Source organism: Chelonia mydas, chromosome 16, assembly GCF_015237465.2.
Source record: "Chelonia mydas isolate rCheMyd1 chromosome 16, rCheMyd1.pri.v2, whole genome shotgun sequence".
In the NCBI taxonomy this organism is placed as follows: domain Eukaryota; kingdom Metazoa; phylum Chordata; order Testudines; family Cheloniidae; genus Chelonia; species Chelonia mydas.
The window spans coordinates 24498362-24523467 of NC_057857.1; the positions used below are offsets into that span (position 1 = coordinate 24498362).

Consider the following 25106-nt stretch of genomic DNA (forward strand, 5'->3'; position numbering starts at 1 on the left):
GGAGGGCATAGGCAGGCCCAGGGTCCCGGACACGCGTGGCGGGGAGAGGCTCCTGCAGCCGGTGCCCCGGGACAGGCGCGCTCGGGCAGCCCGTGGGGCAAAGCCAAGCACAGTCACAAGCCGCGTGGCGCTGCTACCTACCCCAGGACAGGAGGGAGAGCCCGGGGTGCGCTGCCCGCGCGGGGCCACCAACTCGAGTGGGTCGCTCCAGGCAGCTCTGGCTTCACTCTGCCCCCCGGGTGTCTGTGGAGCCGCAGGGCCCCTCTCCCGGCCGGTGCGGCGCTCCCGAGAGCGCAGCCCCGGATTGACGCGGCCCCCGCCCTTGTCACCTGGCCACCCCCGAGCCGCGCGCACCTGGCCGCCCCCGGGGGGCTGCGGGGGCTCGCTCCGGCGACGGCACTATTTGACGTCGAGGAGACGGATCACCGCGGCGCAGCGATACCAGGAGCGCCAATGGAGTTCAAATGTCAGCAAGTTTGAGGAGGGGTGAGGCGGCTCCCCTGGTGGGTGTGTTCCTCCGCCGCAGCCCCAGCTCTAAACGGAGCGGCTCCTCGGGAGGCGGCAGGGCACAGTGACTGGGGAGCGCGCCCGGGGAGCCCCGCAGCCCTGCCCTGGACCGACGGCGGCGCCCGCCGGCCCCTGCCCCCGGGAGGGCCCTGCCCCCGCCCCGGCCCGCCGGCAGGTGACCCCGGGCCGCCCGCGGGCTGTAGCGTGACCCGACCCGATGGGCAGCCGCCTCCGCTCCGGCCCCTGCCCCGCGTCTCCGCCAGCGCAGCCCGGAAACGCGCCGCATGTCTCCCAGATAAAAATAAAAGCGACTCCCTCCTCCCCGCTGCAGCGTGTCCCGCAGCCCGGCCCGCCCCGGCGCTGAGCGAGCCCGGCCCCCGCCGCAGCCTGCCTGGCGCCCCGGGCCGCCCATGGATATTGCAACAGGTCCCGAGTCCTTGGAAAGGTGCTTTAGCCGGGGCCAGTCGGACTGCGCCAAGATGCTGGACGGCATTAAAATGGAAGATCACCCCCTGCGCTCGGGCGCCGCGACCTTGGGCGTGCTGCTGGGTGAGTGGCCGGGGCTCTGGGCTGCGCCCGAAAGCCAGGCGTCCCGCCCGGGACTGCGCTGCCTGCCGGAGCCCGGGCTGGCGCTGGGGAAGCGGCGTCTCCCTCCCCCCGGGCGGGCGCAGGACTTCGCTCACGGACTTTGGCGGGATGTGTGTTTTTTAAATGACCGGGAAAAATCAGGGCTTAAAAAGGGAGCGCCTGCCGCAGAGCCGAGCGGTGCCGTGCGGGGCACGGCCGGGCTCAGCCCGGGCCCCGCCGCCAGCGCTGCCGCCGTTCGCCAGACTCGCTCCGCGGGCTGCAGGGACCCTGCCTAATTTTTGTTGCAACTTCCCGAGGAGGTTTTGAGTTGAGAGGCGAGTGGCGAGCAGGAAAGCCCGGGGCGCGGGGCCGCGAGCCGAGGCTGCGCGGCGCAAACGAAATCGCGCCGGTTTAAGCTGAGTTCGCGGTGTGGCTCGGTGGGAGCCGGTCCCGGGGAAGGGGGGATCCCGGAGCCGCTGGCCCCGCTAGCGCCCCGTGTAGCCCGCCGTGTCCCGCGTGGCAGAGCCCGTGCTGGGGCGCAGCTCGAGCGGTGCGGGGCCATCTCGGCACGCCGCTCACCTCCCTCTTTGCTGTTTCCTAGGGTCAGAGTGTCAGAACCAGGCGGTCTGCGAGGGCTGCCAGCGCCCGATCTCAGACCGTTTTCTGATGAGAGTGAACGAGTCTTCCTGGCACGAAGAGTGTTTGCAGTGTGCCGTGTGTCAACAAGCCCTCACCACCAGCTGCTACTTCCGGGATCGGAAACTGTACTGCAAACAGGACTACCAACAGTAAGGCACCCCTCTCCCTTTGCCCCGCACGCCTGCCCCCGCGGCGCTCGTGCCACCTTCTCGCCGGGCCGTACGCGCCTGCCGGGCCTTACACTGGGCGGAGGGGGCGGAACGTGCTCTCCAGGGCCCAGGGTCCCCGGGAGCCTCTCGCCGCGTTCTGCTGCCTTGGTGGGAAACGCCAAAAAGTTTTCAAACGAAAATCAGAAAAAGCCCCTAATCGGTGCGGAGATCAGAGAGCGCCCAGCCCAGAACCGCGCGCCCGGACCCCCGAAAGATTTGTTACGGGTTCAAAGGGCCAAGCCAGAAATGTTCGCGGGGTGTTTACTAGTCACGGAGAAGAAGTTAAATACTCCGCTGCCCATTTAGCAAAGGGAGTTTGTACCGGGTGGTTGTATAGATGATAAATAATACCTTGGTTGGTATCCGAGTGACAAGGGGGGTATTTCGCTAGCGCCCCCTCTAAATTCGAGCTCAAATCGTTTGGCATTTGTGCCGGTAATTCGTACAGGTTTTACTGAAATGCACCGTAGGTAAATAATTGTAGGATTTAAAAACAGAAATGCCCTTTCAATTCAGTATAACATTCTCCGCGTGGCAGTTTTAGGTATTTTGAATAATTTAATCTTGGTTCTAAAATCAGTTTGTTCCCAACGTTATCTAAAACCCCCCGAAATAAATAATACCGTGGGCAGCTGAAGAGAGGAAGGTAAAACGCTGGCATGCCCGGGGAGAGTCCGAGGCACGGGGTTGCTCTGGGTGCAGAAGGGAGCAGTGTAATCTCGGGGAGGCTTTTAACGAACGGGATTTGTAGTTGGATTTTTAACACGGGAATTAAATCCGAATCGTCGGGCTGTTGGGTGAAGCGTTAGCTGGATTTTTAACTGGCCTTTTGTTGCGAGATAACGAAAAATCTTTCCTACGAAACCGTGCGAAGTATCAGCAGCCCCGTGTTGTCATTAGAGAAAAACAAGCGCGCTCCGGGGAAGGCTGAATAGGCTGGGCCAGCTGCTGCGGGCGGAGGGGACGGGGCTGGCCCGGGCCGAGGGCAGGGAAGCCGGGGGGAGGAGGCCGAGCGAGCGGGTAGGTGCAGAGAGACTCGAGCATGTTTGCTCACCTGGCTGAAGGGCCAGAAAGCGGCTGATCTCCAGCCCGGCCTCGCTGCCCGTTCCCGGGGGGACTCGCCCCGGCGCCCCCGGCCGCCCAGCACGGCCCCGCCGCGGCTGTGGGGTCAAACACACACGAGCCCGCCGGGCCCGGCTCGAGGGCGGCTTTCTGCGGAGCGCCCACCTGCTGCGCTTCGCGCCCCCCGGTCCCCGCTACCCGGGAATGGGCCGGGGCCGGAGGGGGGCCGGGCCCGGCCCTCGCAGCCCCCAGCTCGCTCCGGCTCCCGCCTGCCACGGCGCAGCCTGCGGGCCGGGCTCAGCCGCCCCGGGCCGGCCAAGGAGCCGCCGGGCGGGCTGCAGGGTCACCCCGGGCCCGCGGGCGCCTGCTGCACCCCCGGTGGCAGCGCTAGGCCCCAGGCCGGCCCTTCGTGCCGCCGGGGCGGCCTCAGCCCGGGCCCCCGGGCGCTCCAGGCGCGGACAGAGCCCGGGGAAGCCGCCCCGGCCGCTGCCACGCAGCGGGGCCTGCCCCCGGGTGCCCACCTCGGGGCCGGGCCTCGGGTCACTGCCGCTGTCGGGCGCCCGCTCGCCAGCCCGGCCACGCAGCCGCTGCCCCGGGCGTGCGGGCCCTGCCCGCCGCCGGGCCCCGATGTGCACCCCGGGGCTCCCCGCAGCGCGGCGCTGGGGACAGGGCGCAGGGGCACGCAGCCCCTCGGCCGGGGAGCGGAGCTGGAGGTCGCCCCAGCCGGGGCCGGAGGCTCTAGAGACGCCTCCGAGGCTGGGTCAGTAGCTCCCTGCAACCACTTCTGGACTCCCGCCTCCCGAGAGACTTGACTTTATTTATACTTTTATTCCCAAAATGTGGGGCTTTGTATGAAAACCAGCCTGCCCCAGCAGCGATGCCCTTCTGCCACGCAGAGTTCCTGCCCCGCTTAGCTGTTTGGCCTCCCCTGCAAAAGCCCACTTCATGCTTGTCACTAAAATTTAGGGTCCTTTTTGTGTCGGGAGGGGGGTGAACATGGGCACTTCAATCACTAGGACATAATATGGCTCTGCTAGAAGTCTGGCAACAAACAAAGAACAACAACTATTGGTTTGCATCAACTTTTGTCAGGCATTCAGCAGGCTTCCAGAAAGGGCCTGAAGTGGCTTAGTGGCAACAATGTGCATTTCATAGCTACAGCATGAAAATCCATCTCCATGGAAACTAGTAGTAAATGCTAACATGACATGCTGAGTATAAATATTGTTAGGGTTATAACTCTTGTATGAATGGCCTAGATAGATGTCCCCCTCTTTAGGAGTTACAATAGAATGTGTAATTTCCTACTGCAGCCTTAACCAATGTGTTATTAAAGAAGCTTCAACAGACCCAGATACTGCGATATGAAAACCAATAGCTGCCTACGCATTCTGCTACTGAACTGCACTGATTTGTTTTGGGGGGTTTGGTTTTAACAAGTATTAATATTTTCACACATTCCCATTTGTAACAGTTACAGAGAATTTAGTTTAATAGAGATGTCAGATCCATGAAACATCTGACTGTATAGATAAACAAGGTACTTCTCAGGATTTTTTTTGTAATTAAGAAATGCTCCTTTGGATACCCACACAAAATTGTTTGAAATGTAAGTGTTAGGAACAGCATGCAGGAGATGATTCCCTTTGCAGTCTGTGTAAAATAACAGCGTTTTGCAAAAAGGCAATATCTTAGAAAGCAAAACAATGGACTATCCCTTTGTGAAAAAAATTCTTTGTTAGAAGAGAAATAAATCCTCTTTAGAATTTTAGATATTATCAAAGGCTTCTAATTGTATAGGGGGAAATGGGGTGTCCAGGCTGACTAGCAATAAAAAGATATCAACATGTTAGCCTTTGTTGAATCACAGCACCTAGTGTGACATTACATGGTAACCTGCTGTGTGTGCCCCCAAGGACTGACAGCAGAAGTAGTTAATAGTAAAGAGGGGTGGGGTGAAGACATGGTAAATCAAAATTATTTTTTCCCTGACATTTTATTAAATTTGAAAGATAAAGCATGTGAAACTAAACTGATAATGTTCCCATTCTTCCTCTGGCAACTGTGTTTTAGGCTGTTGGAAATCTTCTCTTATTAGTAATTCTTGTTAATTAAAGTGTAAAAATAACTCTGCACACCTTCTGGTCATGTGGTGTGTACACAAGTTTTATCAGCCAGAGTGTGGACGGCTGCATTGCCCATATGTGCTGAAGCCATGAGTGAGCTGTGCCGTCATCGCAAATGCATGCCGCTACAAACCTTTCCATCCCGCCAGAACTTGCCATGATGTATATGCACACAGGTTATTAAGAGATGCTTTTTAAAAAAATTACAGCTTGAGGGATATGAAGAATAATATCAGTAAAGTCAGATGTTTGTGTTACCCTAAATCCCATGTACATACATGGCTCAGAGAAAAAAGAAAGATTTCCAAAATTTTCTTCATCACTAAAAATGACTGAAAATTGCTTTTCTGTATGTAGTAATGTAATTGAAAGACCAGATTTCTCCAGAACTCCCGAGACTATAATCAAGTGCTATGTGTATCTTTGGAAATCTCGGGTCTCTTCTTTCCAAAGAAAGCAAGCTTCTGAAGGGTCAGATATCAGACCTTAAACCTTCCACAGGGTCAGGAATTATTATTGCCTGTCCTCTTGTAATTTGGGGCTTGGGGGAAAAGAGGAAACATTTTTTTTTCTGGTGGGTTGATTTTCTCTTTTTAAAATAAAATGGTGTCTGTTTGCAGCTGTACTTGGGTTTGAAATGTTAGAATAAATCCTGAGGGAGATGGATTAGTGGCCAGGGTGCAGAATGAAGTGGTCAAAGGTGCATGATAAATGCAATGTATTACATGAATCTCTCCACTACATCACCGGCTGCATGTCTGTGACTTTGTGTATTTCAGCATCTTTTTTATATGTTTAATTCTATAAATATTTGCACGGGGTGGATAGTACAGACCGATCTTTTGATTTTGACATTAAATACTTATTTTGCAAAAATTTTACATGTCTGTTGGGGCAGGAGTGCATTTGATTGCAAGTAGTTTAAGTGAAGACAACACAGTGCTACAGCAGGACACTGATAGCTGGATCTTGCTAGCCTAACTCAAGCAAAACTGTTGAGTTCATTGTGAGCTTTGCCAAAGTAAGGGTGACAGGATAGGGCCCGAAGGTGATACTTTGGACTTGGAAAAAACGAGTTACCTGCTGACCTACAGAAACATAGTGAATACTTATCAATAATAAAAAAACAAAAACAGTGTTTCGGCTTTTGCAGCAGTAAAATCTAGTGCTGGTTATTTGCTCTAATGAAATTACTAATTGTAGTATTTACAGCAGTGTTTTCTGCTACAGAAACATTGGTAATTATAAACAGCATAATGTTTTCCTATTTACGCTCTCCTCCCTTCATTTAATTGTGGCTATATTTTTCTGCTTTGCTGTGATCTAAGTGTTTGGGGTTGCATAAATATTGTCTTATTTCTTGCTGCTTGGTAATGTTCTGTAATTGTACGTCCAGTTTTAATCTTTTAAGGTGTAGTGGTTGATTCAGCTTAGTTGCTGTATATATTCTTTGTAGAACAATGCTTACTCTGATTGTAGCTTTGAAAATAAAGGTGATGAAGGAATTCGTGTAGACAAGGAATACAGTTGTAAATGGGGTTCAGACATAATAGCAGCCAAACAGCCACATTAGTAAATATTCCATATTTTTCACGAATTGGTTTTGCATTTTGTTTAGGGAAAGAAAGGGAAATATTTAGATTTTTATCAAAAGTACCAGGACGTATCAGGCATTGTATTAGCATTCTGAGTCTGTCCTGGAAAAGAAACACTGCCACTGATTTCTGGCGTGTATTGATGCTGTTCTAGATCTCCGGGCCTTTCTTTGTCAGGGATTATGCCGATTTTTTATGTGAAATCAACAAGGGTCAGTGCATGACTACAAGGCAAGAGAAGGGCAATGGGCTATCATTGCTCCACTCAATTCTAGCCTTTCTGGAGTCTGAAAATTCTCTCTGGTGAGTGAGACAGTTAAATTGGTATTTTCCAGGTAAAATAATTTGTAAATTGAAAGCAAAACAAAACAGAGCTTCTTGGTAGCAAATGTTTCCCATTTTTGTGAATGTTGTTTTATTTTCCAATAAGAAAACATGTATACCCTGAGAGAAGTTTGTGATATGTAGAAAAAATTCAGGGCATAAGAGGTGACTTGGGCTCTCGGATTCAGCTACGTGTAGAAGGGATCCTAACCATTTACTAACAGAAAGATTCTGTTTGTTCTTCAGTTTCACATTCTTTTAATCGGTGCACTCAACAGTACAAATTTTCAGAATCTGAACAAGCTAAACTTGGGCAGAGCAATGCCATCCCGGTCTATTTCATTTACCTCTTCTGGTAGATTGGCAGTACTCCTTGTTAGGTTGTTGTTAAGAAACAGCATAAATCCTGATCAAAGCTCAGAGATCAGGAGCAGCATATACATATGTCCAGAATATCAGATAATGATCAATTTATGGCATCCATTAAAATGCTAAAAAAGTGTTTTAAATGCTCTGGTACGTTTGCTGAAAATCTAAACATTCCCGTATATCAGATCAATCAGCCACATTAAAAATGTTTTGCAAAACTAGTTTTTAATAATACCTCCAAACAAGTCTGTTCCTAAAGCTGCATGAAACAAAGGCACTAGGCTTCAGGAGCTTTTAGGAAATGTTACTGTTATTTCTCCCAATGACGTCACCTGAATAGCCAGAGACCAGGCAGAAAAACCTCAACTCGCTGCTGTGTCAGCAGGAATTCATCCCTATGTGACATGTATAAAAGGTTACAGAGAAGATAATTCCACAGGCTCTGAGAAAGCGTGGTACCTGCAGAACCAACAAGGAGACTAAGTTTTGGTTCAGAGGATAATTTTAGTAAATGTTAGCACAGAAATGGATTTCAACAGGGTTTATTAATCTGAGGGGACAATTCTGTTTTTTAAAATATTAATTGAAACTTTTGTGGAGTTTTAAATTATTAATAATAATAATAATAATAACAACATAATTATACTCACCTACGGCAGAAAATATTAAGGAAGACCTTTATTGAATGTGGGTTATGTACAATTATATGAATTAGGAGTAATTGATAATTTCAAAGGTTTAACTGTTAATTATATAGAGAAGGGTAACCAATACATAGGACATCCATTGTGAAAATATTCTTCTTTGAAATATATTGTTGATATGGATAGCTCATACTCTGTTAAGAGAGCAGGTGATTTTGGGGGGGGGGGGGGGGCAAAATTTGAAACAGGTCAAAAATATACATGACATTATTTCAACAATAAATAACATACCATGGTCATGGTAAAATATATGAATCCTATTGTATTTTCTCAGATTAATTATGTTATTGGTTTATTTCCATTCCAACTGTGTAACCCGTCCATATTCATCTCCACATCGATGAGCATATAAAGATTCATGAAGCTTAAAATGTTTGTTGCCACGGGGACTTGAAATATAGAGGGATAGTTAGTAATAATTAAATACTCTAAAGATAGGAAGGGTGAAATGTCCAGGAGAAAAAGATATTTTTTACATACTACAGTTTGATTCAAATTTAAGTGAAGAGTAATTTTCTTTACAAGACATGGTTTTATGAATATTTGTCTAGGAAGTATTTGCTTTTCATTGCTTACCGTACCTCATGTCATAATAAAGTGAAGCAAAACATTACTGTACTTAATAATTGTCCTAATATTTGAATGAAGTATACAGTATGTTCATTCTGAGCTTAAGTATGCATTCCTGGCACACTTACCATACATGCAATGGGAATTTTGAGTATACAAGGAATGAGGATTGGGCCCTCAGTAGGTGTAATGAAATATGGATATATAAATATAAACATAATCTCTCTTTCTGTGTAATGTGTATAAATGTGCATATGCCTGCCCTACATACACACATATATACACTTCTGCTGATTTGCCAAAGAAAGTAATTTGGGGAGCTTGTAAAATATTCTTTTATTCTTTAGCATTATCATGCTAAAGGGCAGGCAAGTCGATTTTGTGCCTCAAAATCTTCTGCTGTTCAGTTTTCATGACAGTTTTGCAGGGCTTGTAAATGTCTGTATAGCTATCAATAATGTTTCATAATTTTATTAGAGAGTGATTTTGTGCTCCTTGGCCTGAATTAGATCGTTGTGTAGAGGAAGTAAAGTCACAAGTGGGCTGTCGATTTTAACCCCTAATGAATGACAATAAAAAGCATATAACGTTGGCTTCCACTATATATAGTTATACCAAACCAAAAGGGGTGTCTGCAAAATAAGGTGTTTCGTATACTTACATTTTCCTCCTCTGATTTGTGTGATATATCATGCTATTTATTAAGTAGTATGAAATAAAAACCAGTGAGCAGTGAATTATGCAGTAATTTCTAGTAAAGAAAAACAAACCACGTATTTCTCTTGGATGGTGAGGTATAAAGGTTTTCTTGGCATGTTTTTGAGATGACTGCTATATTCTCAAAGCAAAGTTTGACTCCTAAAGAAATGACAGTCTCTTGTTCACTCCAAAATATAAAAAGAAGCACGTTTATTGTGACACAAAGGAAAAGGTTAGCTATGCATAGTGTGAAACGTGACAGCTGAGTTAGCTAGAGGCCAAATTCTAAAGTCAGTGAAGTTGTTCTGGATTTATACTGGTGTAACAGAAAGCAGAAACTACCCTATCTCTGTAGCTGACTTGAAATATAATAAGTAGGCGGCTAACTATGATAAAATCTATTTGTAGGACAGGAGCCTGAAACTCTACAATGCTGGTATCAGATGCCTAAACCTATTAATTAAAATGCATTTTTTAAAAAAAAGGATAGTATGGGAATCTCATGGAAGCCAGAAGTGGTCTCTGAATTAAGACATTTTTAAAAATGTAACAGTGAACCATGTAGAAGTTGGCTCCCAACAGCAGGAGTTTCGGCAGCATTGGTAACATTTGGGAAATTAACTCCGGTTTTTCTCTGTGAGAAATTGGGTAAAAATATATTGATCGTTGCAAGTTAAATGTAAGGTAAATGCTGAAAGGGGCCAGGCTAGGTCTCTGAGCCGAGGAAGCAGAACATAGGAGATAAGACGGCAGATCATTTTAGGTCAGAACTAGCTGACTTTTGGTTTTAAATAAAAATCTCTGTAGTGTTTATATTCTGTGTACTAATAGGCAAAATCCTGCTTGCCCTATTCAGGCACATTATCCCATAGTTTCTAGATGCTTCTTTAAATTCAGGATCAGTTTGAGGCGGATATTTGATCGTCTGTTTTGTTTAAAGCTAGTAACCCTGCTTTTGTTTTTGAGTTCCTGGAATTATTTTGGCTAGCTTGATATTTCCTAAATGCAATGTAGGGTCTGGTTTTGTGGTGTTTTTGGTTTGTTTGTTTGTTTTTGTTTTTGGTATGTCTGAAATTGCTTAGAGCATTGCACCTTGCCCAATCGGTACGACTAATGCAGTCAAGGAGATTTGGCCCAGGCATTGGCATGAGGAGGTCTTATGATGAGTAAAGATCATTTATGATTGTAAAAAATGATGGTGGCGGGGGAAGGAGGATGTTTGCTCTCTGGAAGAAATGAACAAGCTGTTTTCAAAACAGATTTGCAAAATAAGCACTACTTGCTACTGAATATATTTATATTTTGAAAAATTATTTTCTCTTTATACAAACAGATACAAAGAAAATACACATTTGCCATTGCTTTTTACCTGACATTTACTGTACTTGCAAAATACTTGTAATTAGAAGGTATTATTTATAGCAAGTTATGCAGTTTAATACACAGTGTGTAGAAGTAACCCATCTTATAATAAAATGTAGTTCATATCGTATGATACTTGCAATGTCTTTTCAAGAGATAAAAGATTATTTCCCAAAGAGCTAAGGATGTATTGGAGCCGCCTTGCAAAATTGTAATGGAAATTTACCAACCTCAGTTCAAAACCTACTCATGATGACTGACAAAATTTAGAGTATTTTACTTACCCATCAAAAATAGCTACTTGCCGTGGGCAAGTGAGTGAGTAGACATTTGCAAGGTTTTATTACAGAAAATTGTTGATATAATTATTCCTAGATTGTTACTTTGTTACTGTGATTCATTCTTGAACTTGTACAGTGATCTGAGTACAGAACTTGCTGATGGTTAAAAAATAATTTAAGAAAGTAGCAAAACTGAATACCTTAGTTCTTAGAGACTTTATAATGCTTTAGACTCTAGCATTTCTATCAGAAGCTAACATATTTATGAAGAATATATTCTCATCATCAAGGTTATTTACCTTGCTTCTGAAATACACCCTTTCCCCTGCACCTAGACAATATCTTTTCCTACAGATTTTGAGAGGAAATTGCATGCATGGAACTCGCATAGACTTCAACAGGAGCCATTCGTGTGTATCAAAGGGCAGAATCTGGCTCTTGATTTTACTTTAATCAATGTATTATTTATAATGTGCTAGAGCACACATGTACTCTCTGTTAGAGCTAATGGAATTTATATGCATATGCTGAGGACCAAATCCGGCTTGTAAATGACTTCAGTTAGGAAGTTTGCTTGAGTAAAGCAAATAACGTGTCCTTTAGTATAATCAGGAGAGTCACTTCATTTGGGTAAGAAAAATCTTTGTAGAATTGATTCTCTTGATAATGTCTTTGCAATTGTCACATTTGTGGTTGGGATAGTAAACATGCAAATCGGAGTCTGCAGCAGGAAACGATACTATTCTTTTTAAAGCTTTTCCTACCAGATCTAGAAATTGCCAATTATTTTCTCAGACTGACAGAAACAAAACTTTCCTTGTGTTTCTGTTTACTTGCAGCTTGAATACAAATGCACTTGCTGCTATTTCTGAAGATCAGTGACAAAATATGATTCTTGTGAGTCATATATGGCTGTGAATTGCAACCAGTAATAAGGAAGCTGTGACCTGGAATAGCATGTCATTGAAGTAACAAAAGTGTGTCAATGAGAAACATTTTGTTCTTTCAGGGCTTGATCCTTCGAGGTACTGAGCACCCTCAACTCTCACTGAAGTCCATGGGAGCTGAGGGCACGGAGCCCTTTGCAGGACGGAGCCCTAAGGCTGCAGCATTGTTCCTGCCAAATTCATTACTGAGAGAAAGATTATAGTTCTCATTAACGTCCACCCCACAACACAGTTGTTTTCAACCTGGGGGACCCTATCTTTTGACATAATGGCTTGCCTACGGCTAACATTTTATACCACTTGGTACTTTCTATTCCTGCAGCTCCCCATGGGAGCATAATTTAGCAGATTTTCTGATTCAAACTTTTCCTCAGAGTGTCACCATTTCAATCCATTTTATAGGAGTTTTTCTGTTTGCTGGAGTTTTGTTTTGGTATTCTGTATATATGATAAGTAATGCAGCCTACGCCACACAAAGAAACAGGTTTCCTAGCAAATCAAAATAAAGTACTGTAGGAAATTAGTGAGTAGCCCCCCCCCCCCCCCCCAAAAAAAAAAAAAAAAAAAAGAGAGAGAGAGAGAGACATGAATACAGAATAGTGAAACTATTCTGACTCCCACTTTGGGGCAACTCCCAAACTTTGTTACAATGAAGTACAGCCATTTCTGATACATACCAGTGACTGGAGCGTCATTCACAAATTCTCAAGCTCTTCTGCATACATTTAAATATAGTAAGTGATCTGTGGTAATCAGTCATTGATTCAGCAGCCATACCACATTTTGATTGTATGCCCTCAAATCCATGTTGGATCTAGATGGATTCGTGGCCAACAGGCACAGGGCTTTTAATTTCTATTGCTAACGTGTTCATTTGGGGGTGTAACCATCATCTGCTGATTTTTCAGAAATTCTCAGAAGTAATTTTTCTGTTGGCATCATGAGTATTGCATTTGCATCTCTGCATGTGAGAAAACATTTGCTTTTCAGAGATGGTAATAATCATGCAGTGAGCTTTGCAGACAGTATAGTCTGTGCTGGTTTGCACATACAGATGGGCTTGCAATCAAACATCTATTTGCAATCATTTTAGAGAGCAGTCTTCAGGTTGTTGGTGTGCGTTCTGAGCTGTGTGTTCCCCCTGAGGTTAGTGTCACATTCCGTATATGGTAATCATCAGCATATGAAAACACTCACTGTTTAGAGCCATTTGTGCTACCAGTTCATTGGGCCAAGTGAGGGTCTGACTGAGCCTGTAAATCCTTACTCACATGACTCCTGTGAGTAGTGCCGCTGAAGCCAGGTTCTCTGGTATGCAGTGGCTTGCAGTATCATGTAAGGTCTGTTTACTTACAGGATGTAAATGCCCAGAGAGAAGTGAGTGGGGCTGCTAGGGGCATAAAGGATTGGGTTCTTTGTAAGGTAAAACACCTAATACTAATTACAGCTTTCACCTTGTGAGCCATGCTCTACCCTCGATGTTGGCACAGAGCTTCCTCAGAAGACAGGACAAGTTGCACGTGTGGAGTGTGACTCTGCGGGCCTGCTCCTGCTCATGTTGAAGACAATGGAAGTTTTGCCATTGACTTCAATAGGGAAAACAGGTTCAGGACCCATATTGGTATGCGAATACGAGCAATTTAGGCTGTAAAGCTTCTTTTTCCATTAATATTGTTTCTCATTTGTCTGCCTATAGTTTGCTTCCAAACAGTGTTATCTGCTGTGTGCCCAGGTTTGTGGCTAAAGAACAGGGATGGGAATCAGGAAACATGGATCTGTTCCCAGCTCTGCCACTGACTGTGTGGCCCTGAGCAAGTCACTTCATCTCGGTGTGCCTAGTTCTGTGGAGGTACAGTGGGAATGCTGATCGTTGGGACCCATCTCACAGTGGGGTTCACTGAGGCTTGGTTTGTTAATGTTTCTAAAGCATTACAGTCAGGGGAAATGCCAGAGATTCCAGGAAATCCACTAGGGACTTTGCTGTCAATTCTACAGGGAAGGTGCTTAGATTCTGCTGTGCTGGGTGGCTGTATGAAGCCCTGACAGCTAGGGGGATGGAACGAACAGCATGTATGGGCTGATATTGGAGGTGCACATCTAAAGGAAAGAAAGGTTGGGCCTAATTCTCCTCACGCTGCTGTACAATTCCAGTGACTGCAATGGAATTTTAGTGGTGTAAATTGCTCTGAGAGGAGAAGCAGGTTCTTAGTAACCTTGAGTTTGTCTAAGCATTATGGGCTTGATTTTTCACTGTGCCCAGGCTGACAGGGTCCAGTTAGGCTGATGGGGATTCTCAGCCTTCTGGCCCTGGTGTACATTAAAGCTGCATGGAGGCCACTTTAACTTACGCCACTGAGATAGTGTCCCTCAGGAGCTTTACGCCAGGGAGAACTGGGTATAACAGACCCTAACTCCTACACGCCCTTTCCCTCCTTGAGGCCAGAAGAAGGGTTCAGGCCCGGGGGTAGCAGAGGCACCTTGGCCAGCTTTACACAGTAGGACCCTGGCTGCTGCAACTTCACCTGCAGTGAGAGCTCCGTGGACTGGAGACTTCAGCCCCACAACTCCACATCACCGTTTAGATCAAGCCTGTTGCTGAGTAGATGGCAAACAATGACCACATGTGGGTGGCGTGAGCGCTCTGTGCAGTGTTCCAATCCGAATCCAGTGCTGCGTTATCGGTAAAGCCAAGCTCCTGTCTGTTTGGATCTCTGGGACGAGGCATAAACAGTTGCTCTGGGCTTTATTTTCATAGAGTATGTTTCTCCCTGAGGTCTAGGAAGGAACTGCCTCTGTATTCCTCAGTATCGCTTTGCCCCAAGGGGCTGGTTCTTTCTTATTCTTCTAAAGATTCACTTCCTTCTAATTCAAAAACTCGGTGGCATTGTAATGTCTGGAGACATTCTTGCTTTTATTTATACACATATATAAGAAATTACTTAGCTGATGATTTCATTTATCACCATTTGCCTGGGCTGTAAGGGAAGTGCCCACACAATTTTCCTTTGAAAATTACAAATGTGTGACAGTAACAGTGTTATGGCCACATGCTATCCAGCCATGAGTGTTTGTTTTTGCATTTATACGACCACGGGTATTTGCACCAGTTTTGACAATGTCCTACATCTGTATCTGTTGGTGAGCGTCTGGTCTGTGCAGCAGTGCCATGGTGTTGGACACGGAGGCTGGGATGAGCTGATCGTTTAGTACCAGTTATGAAATGTTGCAAAGTTAGAAATAAAATTAAACTTTTTTCTGAGAGAAAATTGGCTAGAGAGAGGTGCACAGACAGAGAACTTGAACTGCTCTGCTGATAGCATTACTTACTCCTCGTGTAGACCATTTATGTTAATCTGCAAGCCCCTGTGTTTGTGGCAGGTCACAATTAGTGCTGTCAGCTCATAGTACCAAGGATTTATGCATGGTATATGATACATTTAGAGATAAATGTAATTATTTCATTGGAAATAATAGGAAACTCCCCTTAAGGAATGACTTAAAGAACTGTTAAGGACAGTGAGTCTCTAATCATTATGCCATGACTGGCTCCTTGGCTGCAGACCCACACCCTACTGTGCCATGCAAGAGCTACAAGAGGGTTATAGTTTGGGGGGCTAGGGGGTCAGGAGCACAGCAGTATGGCTGCACAATTATGACTGAGTCATGCAGTGAGGGGTGATGGTGAGGTGGATTTGGCCACTGGTCAGGGACCTCTTAACCCCTGAGTGGATGTTATGGGATCCTAGGGAAATCCCACAGATCTTGATGCATATTCCTCCCATGTCAACATGGTCCCATAAGAGTCCATCCCCCAGGGGATTTGGGGTGTGTGGAGTAGATTAACATTGGTTTACTTGGGAAAGTCCCCAGAGATTCCAGGGTGATGCCCTGGAGAGCAGACTTTACCCATTTCTGCCTTCTCCCAACCCAGCTATCTCCCCCCAGACTGATCAAGGGCGTCAGCAGGATTAGTGCGTGGTGCCAATCTGTCTCAAGCAGCGACCTGCCCCTGTAGATTGTAACCCAAATGAGCGGGGTTTCTGTTCCGTTCATTCCCCCTGAAAGAAATACCAGGGTGACATAGTGCATAGACATTTAAGATAATAATTCATGTATCTAGTCTGATGACACTAGTATTTAGCTGCTGAACTCACGGAGCTGCTGTTTACCTTACAAGTAGGTTGTAAAACAAGCCCAACATCAGCAAGCTCTCTTTATTTCATACCCATCTTAAGAATCCTGGTTGTTGAGGGTAATTGAAGCCTGCTACATTTGTGGCTTTCCTCCCCCCCGCCCCCAAACTTAAAAACTCAGCTCATATTTTGGCATTGGTTTGTCAGAGTGCACAGCGGATACATTCAATGACATGAGCTACAACGTGCAATTTGTTGGATGCCACAATTAAACCTCAGGTTTTTTTCACCCAGCCATTTAAAAGCCAATTGCAAGTTGTCACTCAAGCAAGAATACACATAAACAAGGGCAATGCATAGCCCCAATTCCTAACAATGTGATTTTCATCACCCTACCCGTCTTTGGGGAGCCTTCAGCTTCCATCTGGAAGTTCCTTCAACCCTTTACAGCTACGGCTCTTGAAATAACTAGAACAGAGAGAAAACCAAAATGACATTGAGTTTATTGCCATTTCAGAGAGAAAAAAGTGTTTGAAAAAGTTGATTCAGGAAGCCAGGGGAAGTTAAGTGGGAGACATTTGCCATTTCATCAGTCGGTTGGTGATAGCCATTCATGTCATAAATGGCTTGTGTCATTTGATGCCAAAAATAACACAATTTTCCTCCCCAAAGGCCTATAGGGTTTTTTGGCAATAAATGTTTATTTGTTAATAATATACTTTAAACAGCCCTGTCTTGACCTCAAGTCTCCAAAAGAATCCATCTTCTCTCAGAAAAATCCTACAAAGTTTGTGTAATTTTTCTGGGAATGTGTAATTGATGGGGCAGTGAAGGGTAGTATGTTTGCTTTAACTACTGCAGCTGCGTGGATTAACTGTTTATAAGGGCCTACTGTGCTTTGAATGGCTACTTTCTTAGATTTCAAACCCTGGTTGACAGCACTTCCTAATGGTTTCATGGATTTGCTTAGGTTTGAACAGTCAAAATAAATTTCTGTATTAGGTCTTCCATTGTTCTTTCCTCCTCGCTCCTGCCCTGAGATCCTTTAAACCTTGATTTACAGTAATGACATTTCATTGATTAGCATGTGAAGTGCAGAAACTTGAATGGAGGATGGACAATATAATCACTTTAAATAGCTGATTTGGATCTCTCTCCTGCACTCCTTGTCCCAAATCATGGATTTCAGTGGGAATTTTGTGTGTGCAGGGAACAGTCTGTTTTCAAATGGTTTTCAACCTACTTTTTCGATTTACTAATTGAAAGCTCTAATCTAACACAAAACTACAGATTTGAAAACTTTTTCTGCTGATTTTGTGCCATTAGAGTGTTGCCAAAAAAATCAGAGATTGTGCAAAGATGCACAAGAGGAGAAGAAGAGTACTTTCATAATTAAAGTAACATCATTGGTATTTTTCTCAAGAAGAAATGCAGAAATAATATTTAATTTGAAATGTATTACAATGCCTTAAAGTTGACTTTGAGTTAGATTTCTTCTGTTGTGGCATTGATGGAATGTTAATGATATGTGATTAGCAATGTAAAGATTTCTTCCCCCTCCAATTTATTGGCTACTGGTGGCTTGGTTAATGTTGCATGATGATTTTCAGCAGTTTTGTTCTAACATCAGCCAGCCTGCTCCTCCCATTTTTGTTAGAAAGCAAAGAATTAAGACTTTTTTGCTGGAATTTTTTGTTAGTCCTTAAAACAATCAGGGAAAGTACAGTAGAAGATTATACAATGCAAACTGTGACTTTTTGAATAAATGATGTAGGATTTTTTTTATCCGTGAGCATATGTGAATTCAGTTGAAAATTGAACTAACTTCTCAGGCCATTTCTGATTATTATTTTATACTGCAGGAGAAAGTTCACAGTCAATCGTGCATTTAGGTAAAACGAGACTGCTGTATGTATGAAATGAAGAGAATTTTTATTTCTCTTTAAACATTTCACATGTGAGGGGCTAAATTATCTGGATAATTTGCATACTTGTGCAACTCCCTTAAAACTCATTCTCTTTCAATAACAATAATTTATTGAGACTATCAGTCTGCATGTAATTAATCAGGACTTTTCTATGATCTCACTTTTTATTTCAGGAACCATAATTTCTAGTTTGGACCCTGATTCTGCAAACACTTCTGCATGTGCTTAACTTTACTCCTGTGAGAAGGTCCCTTCAATGGGACTGTTTACATGGGTGATGTTACTCACATGTACAAATGGTTACAGGATTGAGTGCTAATGCCAGTCTACCTTCTAGAGAAATTTTCTGCAATAATCAGAGCATTTTTAACCTGTTTGCTCTTCTCTGCAGGATTAGTTTGAGTGATGAAGGCTTAACTTTTCTATACATCCATTTTAGTTTCCTAGAGACCACTCTTGCTTTTCAGTTTGGTGAAGGGTGAATCAGCCCAGTTAAAATAAGAATGCAAACTTCATCTTGATGTTGAAAATATTCAGATAAGTTTCAAAAATGGTTTAAATCTTCATGCATTTCTGCACTTTCTGATTCCCATTGAAAGATCGATCTGGAGCAAATAGACCAGCATATTGAGGTCTGCTAATAATATTGGCCTGATCCTGTATAGGGCTGAGGGCCCCCAGTTCCCATTAACGTCACAGAATTTGAGGGTATTCAGCATTCACAGGGCCCAGCCCTGTATGCTGTTGTCCCTTGTATTGGCCTTGCTAATGTTTAACTATCAGCCAAGAAAGTTACAAAGACAGCTGCACATGGCATCACATGGTGTAACACAGGCACACAGTGTAGACATGCAGTGCGCATACACACACAGCATCATCCGTGGGAGGGTTTACAACCAGTTCTTACTAAACACATTTAAATTTTCTGCACCATATAACTCATGAGCCCAGGAGGTGCAGAGACATGGGGGATGGAGAGGATGGCCACTGGAACTGTGCTCAAATGGACCCTCTGAATGTGGGTTGGCCTCAGGCTGCTGTGGCACCAGACTAACACCAGGGACTTGTGGAGGGAGTGTCCGAGGCAGATCTGGGGTAGTATGGGCAGCACAAGAGAACAGTCCCGTGCGGGGCTGGGAGGTTGTCCAGGAGAAGCAATACTGGAGCTGGGCCCTTTCCGTCATGACTGTGTGTGTGTCTGTAGGGACGGGGGTGGAACACACTGCCTGCTCCCGCTTTCCCCAGCAGACTCCACACATCTCGTCCCTCAGGCTTCCTCCCAGGCCTGGGAGATCTCCCCGCACGGTAAGAGCTGTAATGCTCACACTCTGTCTTTGATAACACAAGAGCTGCGTCTTCCCTGTAACCCCCACCCGTGATCCATTTACTAGGCCCCTGAGACACAGAGGGTCAGATCTTCCTCTGACTCCCACTTGTGAGCCCCCCTCAACACCAGCAGAGTTACTCCTGGTTTGCGCGAGAGGTGAATCATCCCCAGCGGTTGCTGGCGTTTCTGCTGATTCCCAGCAGGGTGTAAGAGTGGCAAATCTGGACCTAAGTATCCACTGCCCTTTTGTGAAGCAGAAAAGTACCTGATATTAGCTGAAAGCAAAGTAGTCAAATGTGAAAGGTTAATATTGGATTGATCCTTTACCAGGAAATTAAAACTCATCCTTCTGTTCATTGCTTAGATGCTTCCATTTCTCCTTAGCTTGTCTCGCTGTTTAACCTACTAGCATAACACCCAGCTTCCTCCTGGTGCAGGAGTTCCTCTGCTAATCTATTAGATAACACTTCACACCCACAGCAGTGACTGTTCCTGCAGGCACGCTGCTGGGCTTTATGCCGCCTTAGAGCTATTTATTGGTGTGGAAAGGGGCCTTCGCTTGGATGATTTATCAGCTAGTTTGTATCTTTGTGCCTGCTGCACTCATGTAATATCCAACAGTAACAAAGTTAAATGGCCAAATGAACAGGAGGAAGAGAAGAAAAGCAAAGGAGCAATTAAATGTAACTTTTCATCATGAAAAGGATTTCGTTGGTTTATCTTCTAATAAGATTATGTCACTAACACAAGTACCTAGAAAACCCTTGATTGACAGGCTCCTGTACTTTTATCAGGCAGTGTGACACTAAACCTCAGGGTCTTTTGTTCGATAGAGTGAGCTAACGGAAACTTGCCATCCTAATCCCCTTATTCATGTCAAGCACAGAAAAGAAGTCCTGCTCAGATGGCACCTTACAACAGAGTCACCTCCACCCCCTAGTAGCTGGATGAACATGGGGCATCTTCTGCTCTGTGCAGTATTTGTGCCCTGCACTGTTAGAGCAGAGTGTTTTTTGGTGTATACACATCCCACTCCTGATCATTGTATGCTGTAATTTCCACATCCCTTTGATGTATCTTATTTTGTGTCACTGGAAATAACTTGTATTGACTATCATGTTCGAGCCAGTGGGAGTTCTACGGTTACAGCAGCACATGCCCCAGAATGGTGTGGCAGTATCCGTGTATTCATTTCTTAAAGTTTTATTTCTTTAGAGAAAACATAGGTTTTAAAAACAGAGGCTTCCCTCTGTCCCATGCATGTGAGAACCATGTAGCGAGAGGCTGCATTGTACTGCCTTAAATCCCCCATCCAGAAAAGGATTCCATGAGTGGAAATCAGAGCAAATGATCTTTTTAGCAGCATAAGACTCAGAGAGAATTGCAGAATATTACTGGTTTTTTTACAGTAATTATTAATGGGTTTATAATTTAAAAGTCTCAGAGCAGAGTTTATCACTTAGTGCTAAAAGAGCAGATACCTACAGAATTTACTTGCAGTATCATGGGAGTCAACAATTCATCCCAATAGTTGGTATTATAGTTTCATAGCTCCAGTCTTTTCTCAGTAGAGGGAATTCCTTTGTGCGTATCCCTGTGGTAACCTATTTCAACTAGCGGTTCCCTGTGGTGCTTTATTTACTTGTCCAACTGTTTGGAAGTCTGTTAGTCTAAAGATCAGATGCACTGAAACAAATCTTATTACTTTAACCAGCCCTGCAAATTCTTCTTTCTCCATTTTTATTGACTTCTCTTCAGCTAGAACTAATACACATGCAGCAGGTGGGCGAATATGTCTCTCAAAGTTTAGCCTCTCAGCTTTAACGTGAGCAACTATAAATCTTTTTGCTTTTCTTGGAAAATGTGGGAAACCACAGGTATTTGAAAAGTTGCTTCTCAGTAGGTTTGCATAATTTATGCTGGTTGTCCTGGGCTTTTTTAAAAGGAAATCAGGAGAATATTAAAAGAATTCTGCATTTGGGAGGATGTACTTATTTATTTTTCTCTCTCTCTCTCTTTTTTTTTTTTTTTTAAGTGATAATCAGAAAAGGAGGAAAGGGAGGGAGCTTTGAGGTTTGGATTTTTTTTCTTTGCTTTTTTCAATCCAGCATCATCAGTACAGACAGAGGCTGAAATTTAATAAAAAGAATTTGCTAAAAGCCGATGTAATCAGCACTAACCAACACACCTGCTTTTGGAGGGTGCTTTTATTTTCTGCTCTTTGGTTTTAGGCCAACTCCTGTTAATTTTTAGGAAGAAAAATCAGTTGGTCATCAGTATTTAAGAAACTGTTTTTTAGGAATTCCTCTAAAAAAAACTCTCTACCTCTGTGCTTTGTGCTCCCCGGTCTGTGCTCCTACTTGGCATAATAGTAACAATTCCTAGCTCTCCTAGAGCAATTCAGTGTACTATCCACGGCATAGCACTGCCTCCCCACATGATATAAGGCTCTTCAATGCCCACAAGCCCCTAGGCAAACAATCAAATGCTGCAGAAATGGCGAATTGTTGGATTTATAAAACCTTTTTCTCCAATATTTGCTTTTGTTTTATCAGGATTTATTTGTTTTAACTTAAACAGCAGCAGCTGTAGTCAGATCATACAGATAAATGAACATACAAACAATCTGAACACTTTGCTAAATAACACAAGTAAAGGCATCCACTGAATAAAGATGCATCATTTGAACCTAGCTGGTATTTTTGAAATGTCTTCACCTTGGCCAAATCTCACTTTCTGAATCATCGTGTGCAGGATTATACAAGCATGTAACTCAGGGCAGAATTGGGCCAAGTGGGTAGAAAACAATAACATAAAAAGTACCTGAGTTATCAGTGAGGTTAGTGAGAAAATCTGTACACATTTCTGATGTAAACTGCAAGGCAAACTTAGTGAAACGAATATTTGAATTGTGACACACAAAATGACATCCAAGCATGATTAGGAAAGTTGTTTGCTACAGAATCTGATGGTTTCTTTGTTATTTCCAGATTTCCAAAGTCCCAGGATAATACAAGGTTAGGGCTGTAATCAGTATTCTGCCATGTCAGAGATTTAAAAAAACAGCAAGAGGCTGTGAATATTTCAGCAAAAATTCACTCTGGACAACAATCAGAGAAGCACTGTTCATCCCATTAATCTGTGGGGTTTAACATCTGAAACTTCTGGGCTCTACACCATTCCTCTTCATGCCTAAAAGGCAGTAACTCATTTTTAAAAAGGACCACAAGCAGGATGTCACATAGTACAAACTAACAGGTCTGTTTTATTAGAAACTAGATGATGCAGTATGTTCTGCATCTATCAAAGGCAACCAAACCTTATACTCAGGGGAATGTCATGAACCTTTACACAGCAGCATGTCAGATACTCTTGACGTGTTCTGCCCCTCTCTGAACAAGAGGGTCAATAAACAAGGGAAACAACAATCCACCTACAGTGAACTTGGTGTGGTGTCTTCTGCTTTCGGAGTACTTGATACTAACTTGTAATTCTTGAAAGGAAAAAAAAACACTTTGGGGATTAAATTTCAGAGCCTCCCAGCCTCTGTCCCAACCCCCCACCAAAAGTTGAAATGATTTGTGTTCAAGGGTCTGTGACCCACGGAGGCATCTAACAGCAGAGAAAGGAAACATTTGGAGTTCAGAGGGACAGTGGGTATAGATGACCAGCGTAAGACAATGCAGATGTTTCAGATCATGAGTTCTCTGGCGATGACAGGAAAATGCCCCTCCAACGGACCTGCTGAGTTGGCTCTCATCTTGGTTCGGTGGTTTTGTTTTGGTAAGTTCCCCACCCCCTCATTAAATATAGTGATACCGGGTCCCTGGTTTTTAAGTTTTTAGGATTTATCCAGAAGAATCCATCTTATTTGCTGGATTTGAGAAGTACAGTGAGCTCTTAAAATCCTCTTGCCATGTCTCCTGTGAAATACACACAACTGGTGGCTGTAGTGATGTGGACAGGCTGATCCTGTTCCCACTGGAGTCAATAGCAAAACTCCCATTGTTTGTGATACACAGGCCTGATCCTGCCTCATAGTTCGGCCGGGGCATTGCTGCTAGAAGGTTCTAATCTGTCCCTAACGGGGCACTGCTCCTAGCATGGAGAGGGCTCAGGGGAAAGAAGAGTCTTTCTAAATGGCAGTTGTATCTCAAATACAGGCAGAAAGTGCTTCTCAGGTTTGAATTTTTCTTCTTCTTCTTCATGACGAAATGGAAACCATGTCAGTGAAATGTCCAAGGGAGAGAGGGTAACAATTGCTTCTCTGTAGTGAAAGAGCCCAGCTAATGTTTTACAAATACATTAATAACACAATAATATTTTTATTTACTTTATTTTCCTTTATTTAGAACTTATCGCAGCCCTCTGTCCAGCTTTGGGGGAGAGGACAGGCAGGTACAATGTGGTGATCTGAAAAGTTCTTTCACTTGGCTGACAAAACTCCAATCAGCATGGTCATAAAGCAGGCCAGGGCTGCAGCATGAGTTGGGAGGAGCCGGTGAGGTAGTGAACTGCAGCTCAACTTTCAGAAAGCCGAACTGTTCAGGGTAAAAGTGTGGCCTTTGGGGGCATGGTCCTGGAGTCTCTTCACATGCAATGCTTCACTGAAGTCAGTGAGGGTCTGCTTGTGGCCCGGCCCCAGGATCCGCCCCAGGAGAAATATGGGTTGCCCTGTAGGCTGCCTATGCTTATTATATGTGGGCCGCGTTTGGGGGGGGGACCAAGGCAGAGAAGCACCCTTTTCCTCTTTCAGCTGGCAGCCATGAGAGGGGAGGGTAGAACTGACAGCTGTATCCTCACCTTGCACGAGTAGTGCTCCTGGTGGGAACAGAGGATTCTGTCCTTCTGTCTTTCCCTCCCTAAATTCTCAAGTTTACAAACCTTTATACCTAAGAAAGAACAAAATAAACAAGACTCCTGATTCCCCAGAGACACTGATCAATATTATTCAAAACTCATTGGGCCTTTCCATGCTTTTCTCTGCCCTGATAAGTCTGTCACATTACAAAGCACATGGTGCATTTGAGGTGTAAGCCCCTCAGAACATGCCCCCTAATAACTGGGCTGTCCTGCAATAAAAACAAATGCTAACCCACCAAACCCCCAGATCCCTAGTGGTTTGTGGCTGGGTCTTCACACCAAATGGCATGTTTGACTTTTGCAGCCCTGCAACTGCTATATTGGCAATAACCTAGTCCCACCACAATGCTCTGCTTTGCCAATGTTTAATTCACGTCGGGAGCTCTCTCTCTCTGAAATCTGCCCTGTGATGCGGTGATCAGTATTCATACGGGGGAGGTAGACTCTCGCTTGTAGCAACTGAGATGTGTTGAGCAAAACAATCAGCTAGAACAAAGAGCAGCTTGTTCCACAGCAAAGTCTGCCATTGCCGCAGCAGAAATGGCCACGCGTTTCCCAGCACCAGCCAAAGCTCCAGGGCACGGCCCTGCAGGCAAGATGGTGGTTCTGGAGGCCCTGGCCACACTGGGGATGGCTCGCAGTGCTCGGCAGCAGCTGTGACGCCCTCCCTGCTGCCACGCGGGCAGGCGAGTGCTGGCGGGGTGCTAGGCTCATATAGTTCTTATGCTGCCTGAGAGCAAATCCTGCTGTGCCGATCACAGGGCGCGAGGGGCCCCCCACCCCCTGCACCGGCCTGGGCAAGGCCCTGATTTATTTCAGTCGGGGCGGAGAGGTTGTGCTCAGCTCTGGCCGTGACCAGTTTGGAAAAACACTTCCTCTTCCACCTCCCGTCCT

At 44.8% G+C, this 25106-nt stretch overlaps 1 protein-coding gene across 1 annotated transcript in view; it reads left to right on the plus strand.

Annotated features, from left to right (window-relative positions):
- Positions 1-491: 491 nt before the first annotated feature.
- The window catches only part of LMX1B (LIM homeobox transcription factor 1 beta), a 128404-nt gene continuing 103789 nt past the window's right edge, over positions 492-25106 (plus strand). Inside the window, exons 1-2 of the mRNA XM_037879877.2 lie at positions 492-1056; positions 1676-1862. Coding sequence (XP_037735805.1) covers positions 918-1056; positions 1676-1862 — 326 coding nt within the window. The 5' untranslated portion in view covers positions 492-917. The remainder of the gene's footprint in view (positions 1057-1675; positions 1863-25106) is intronic.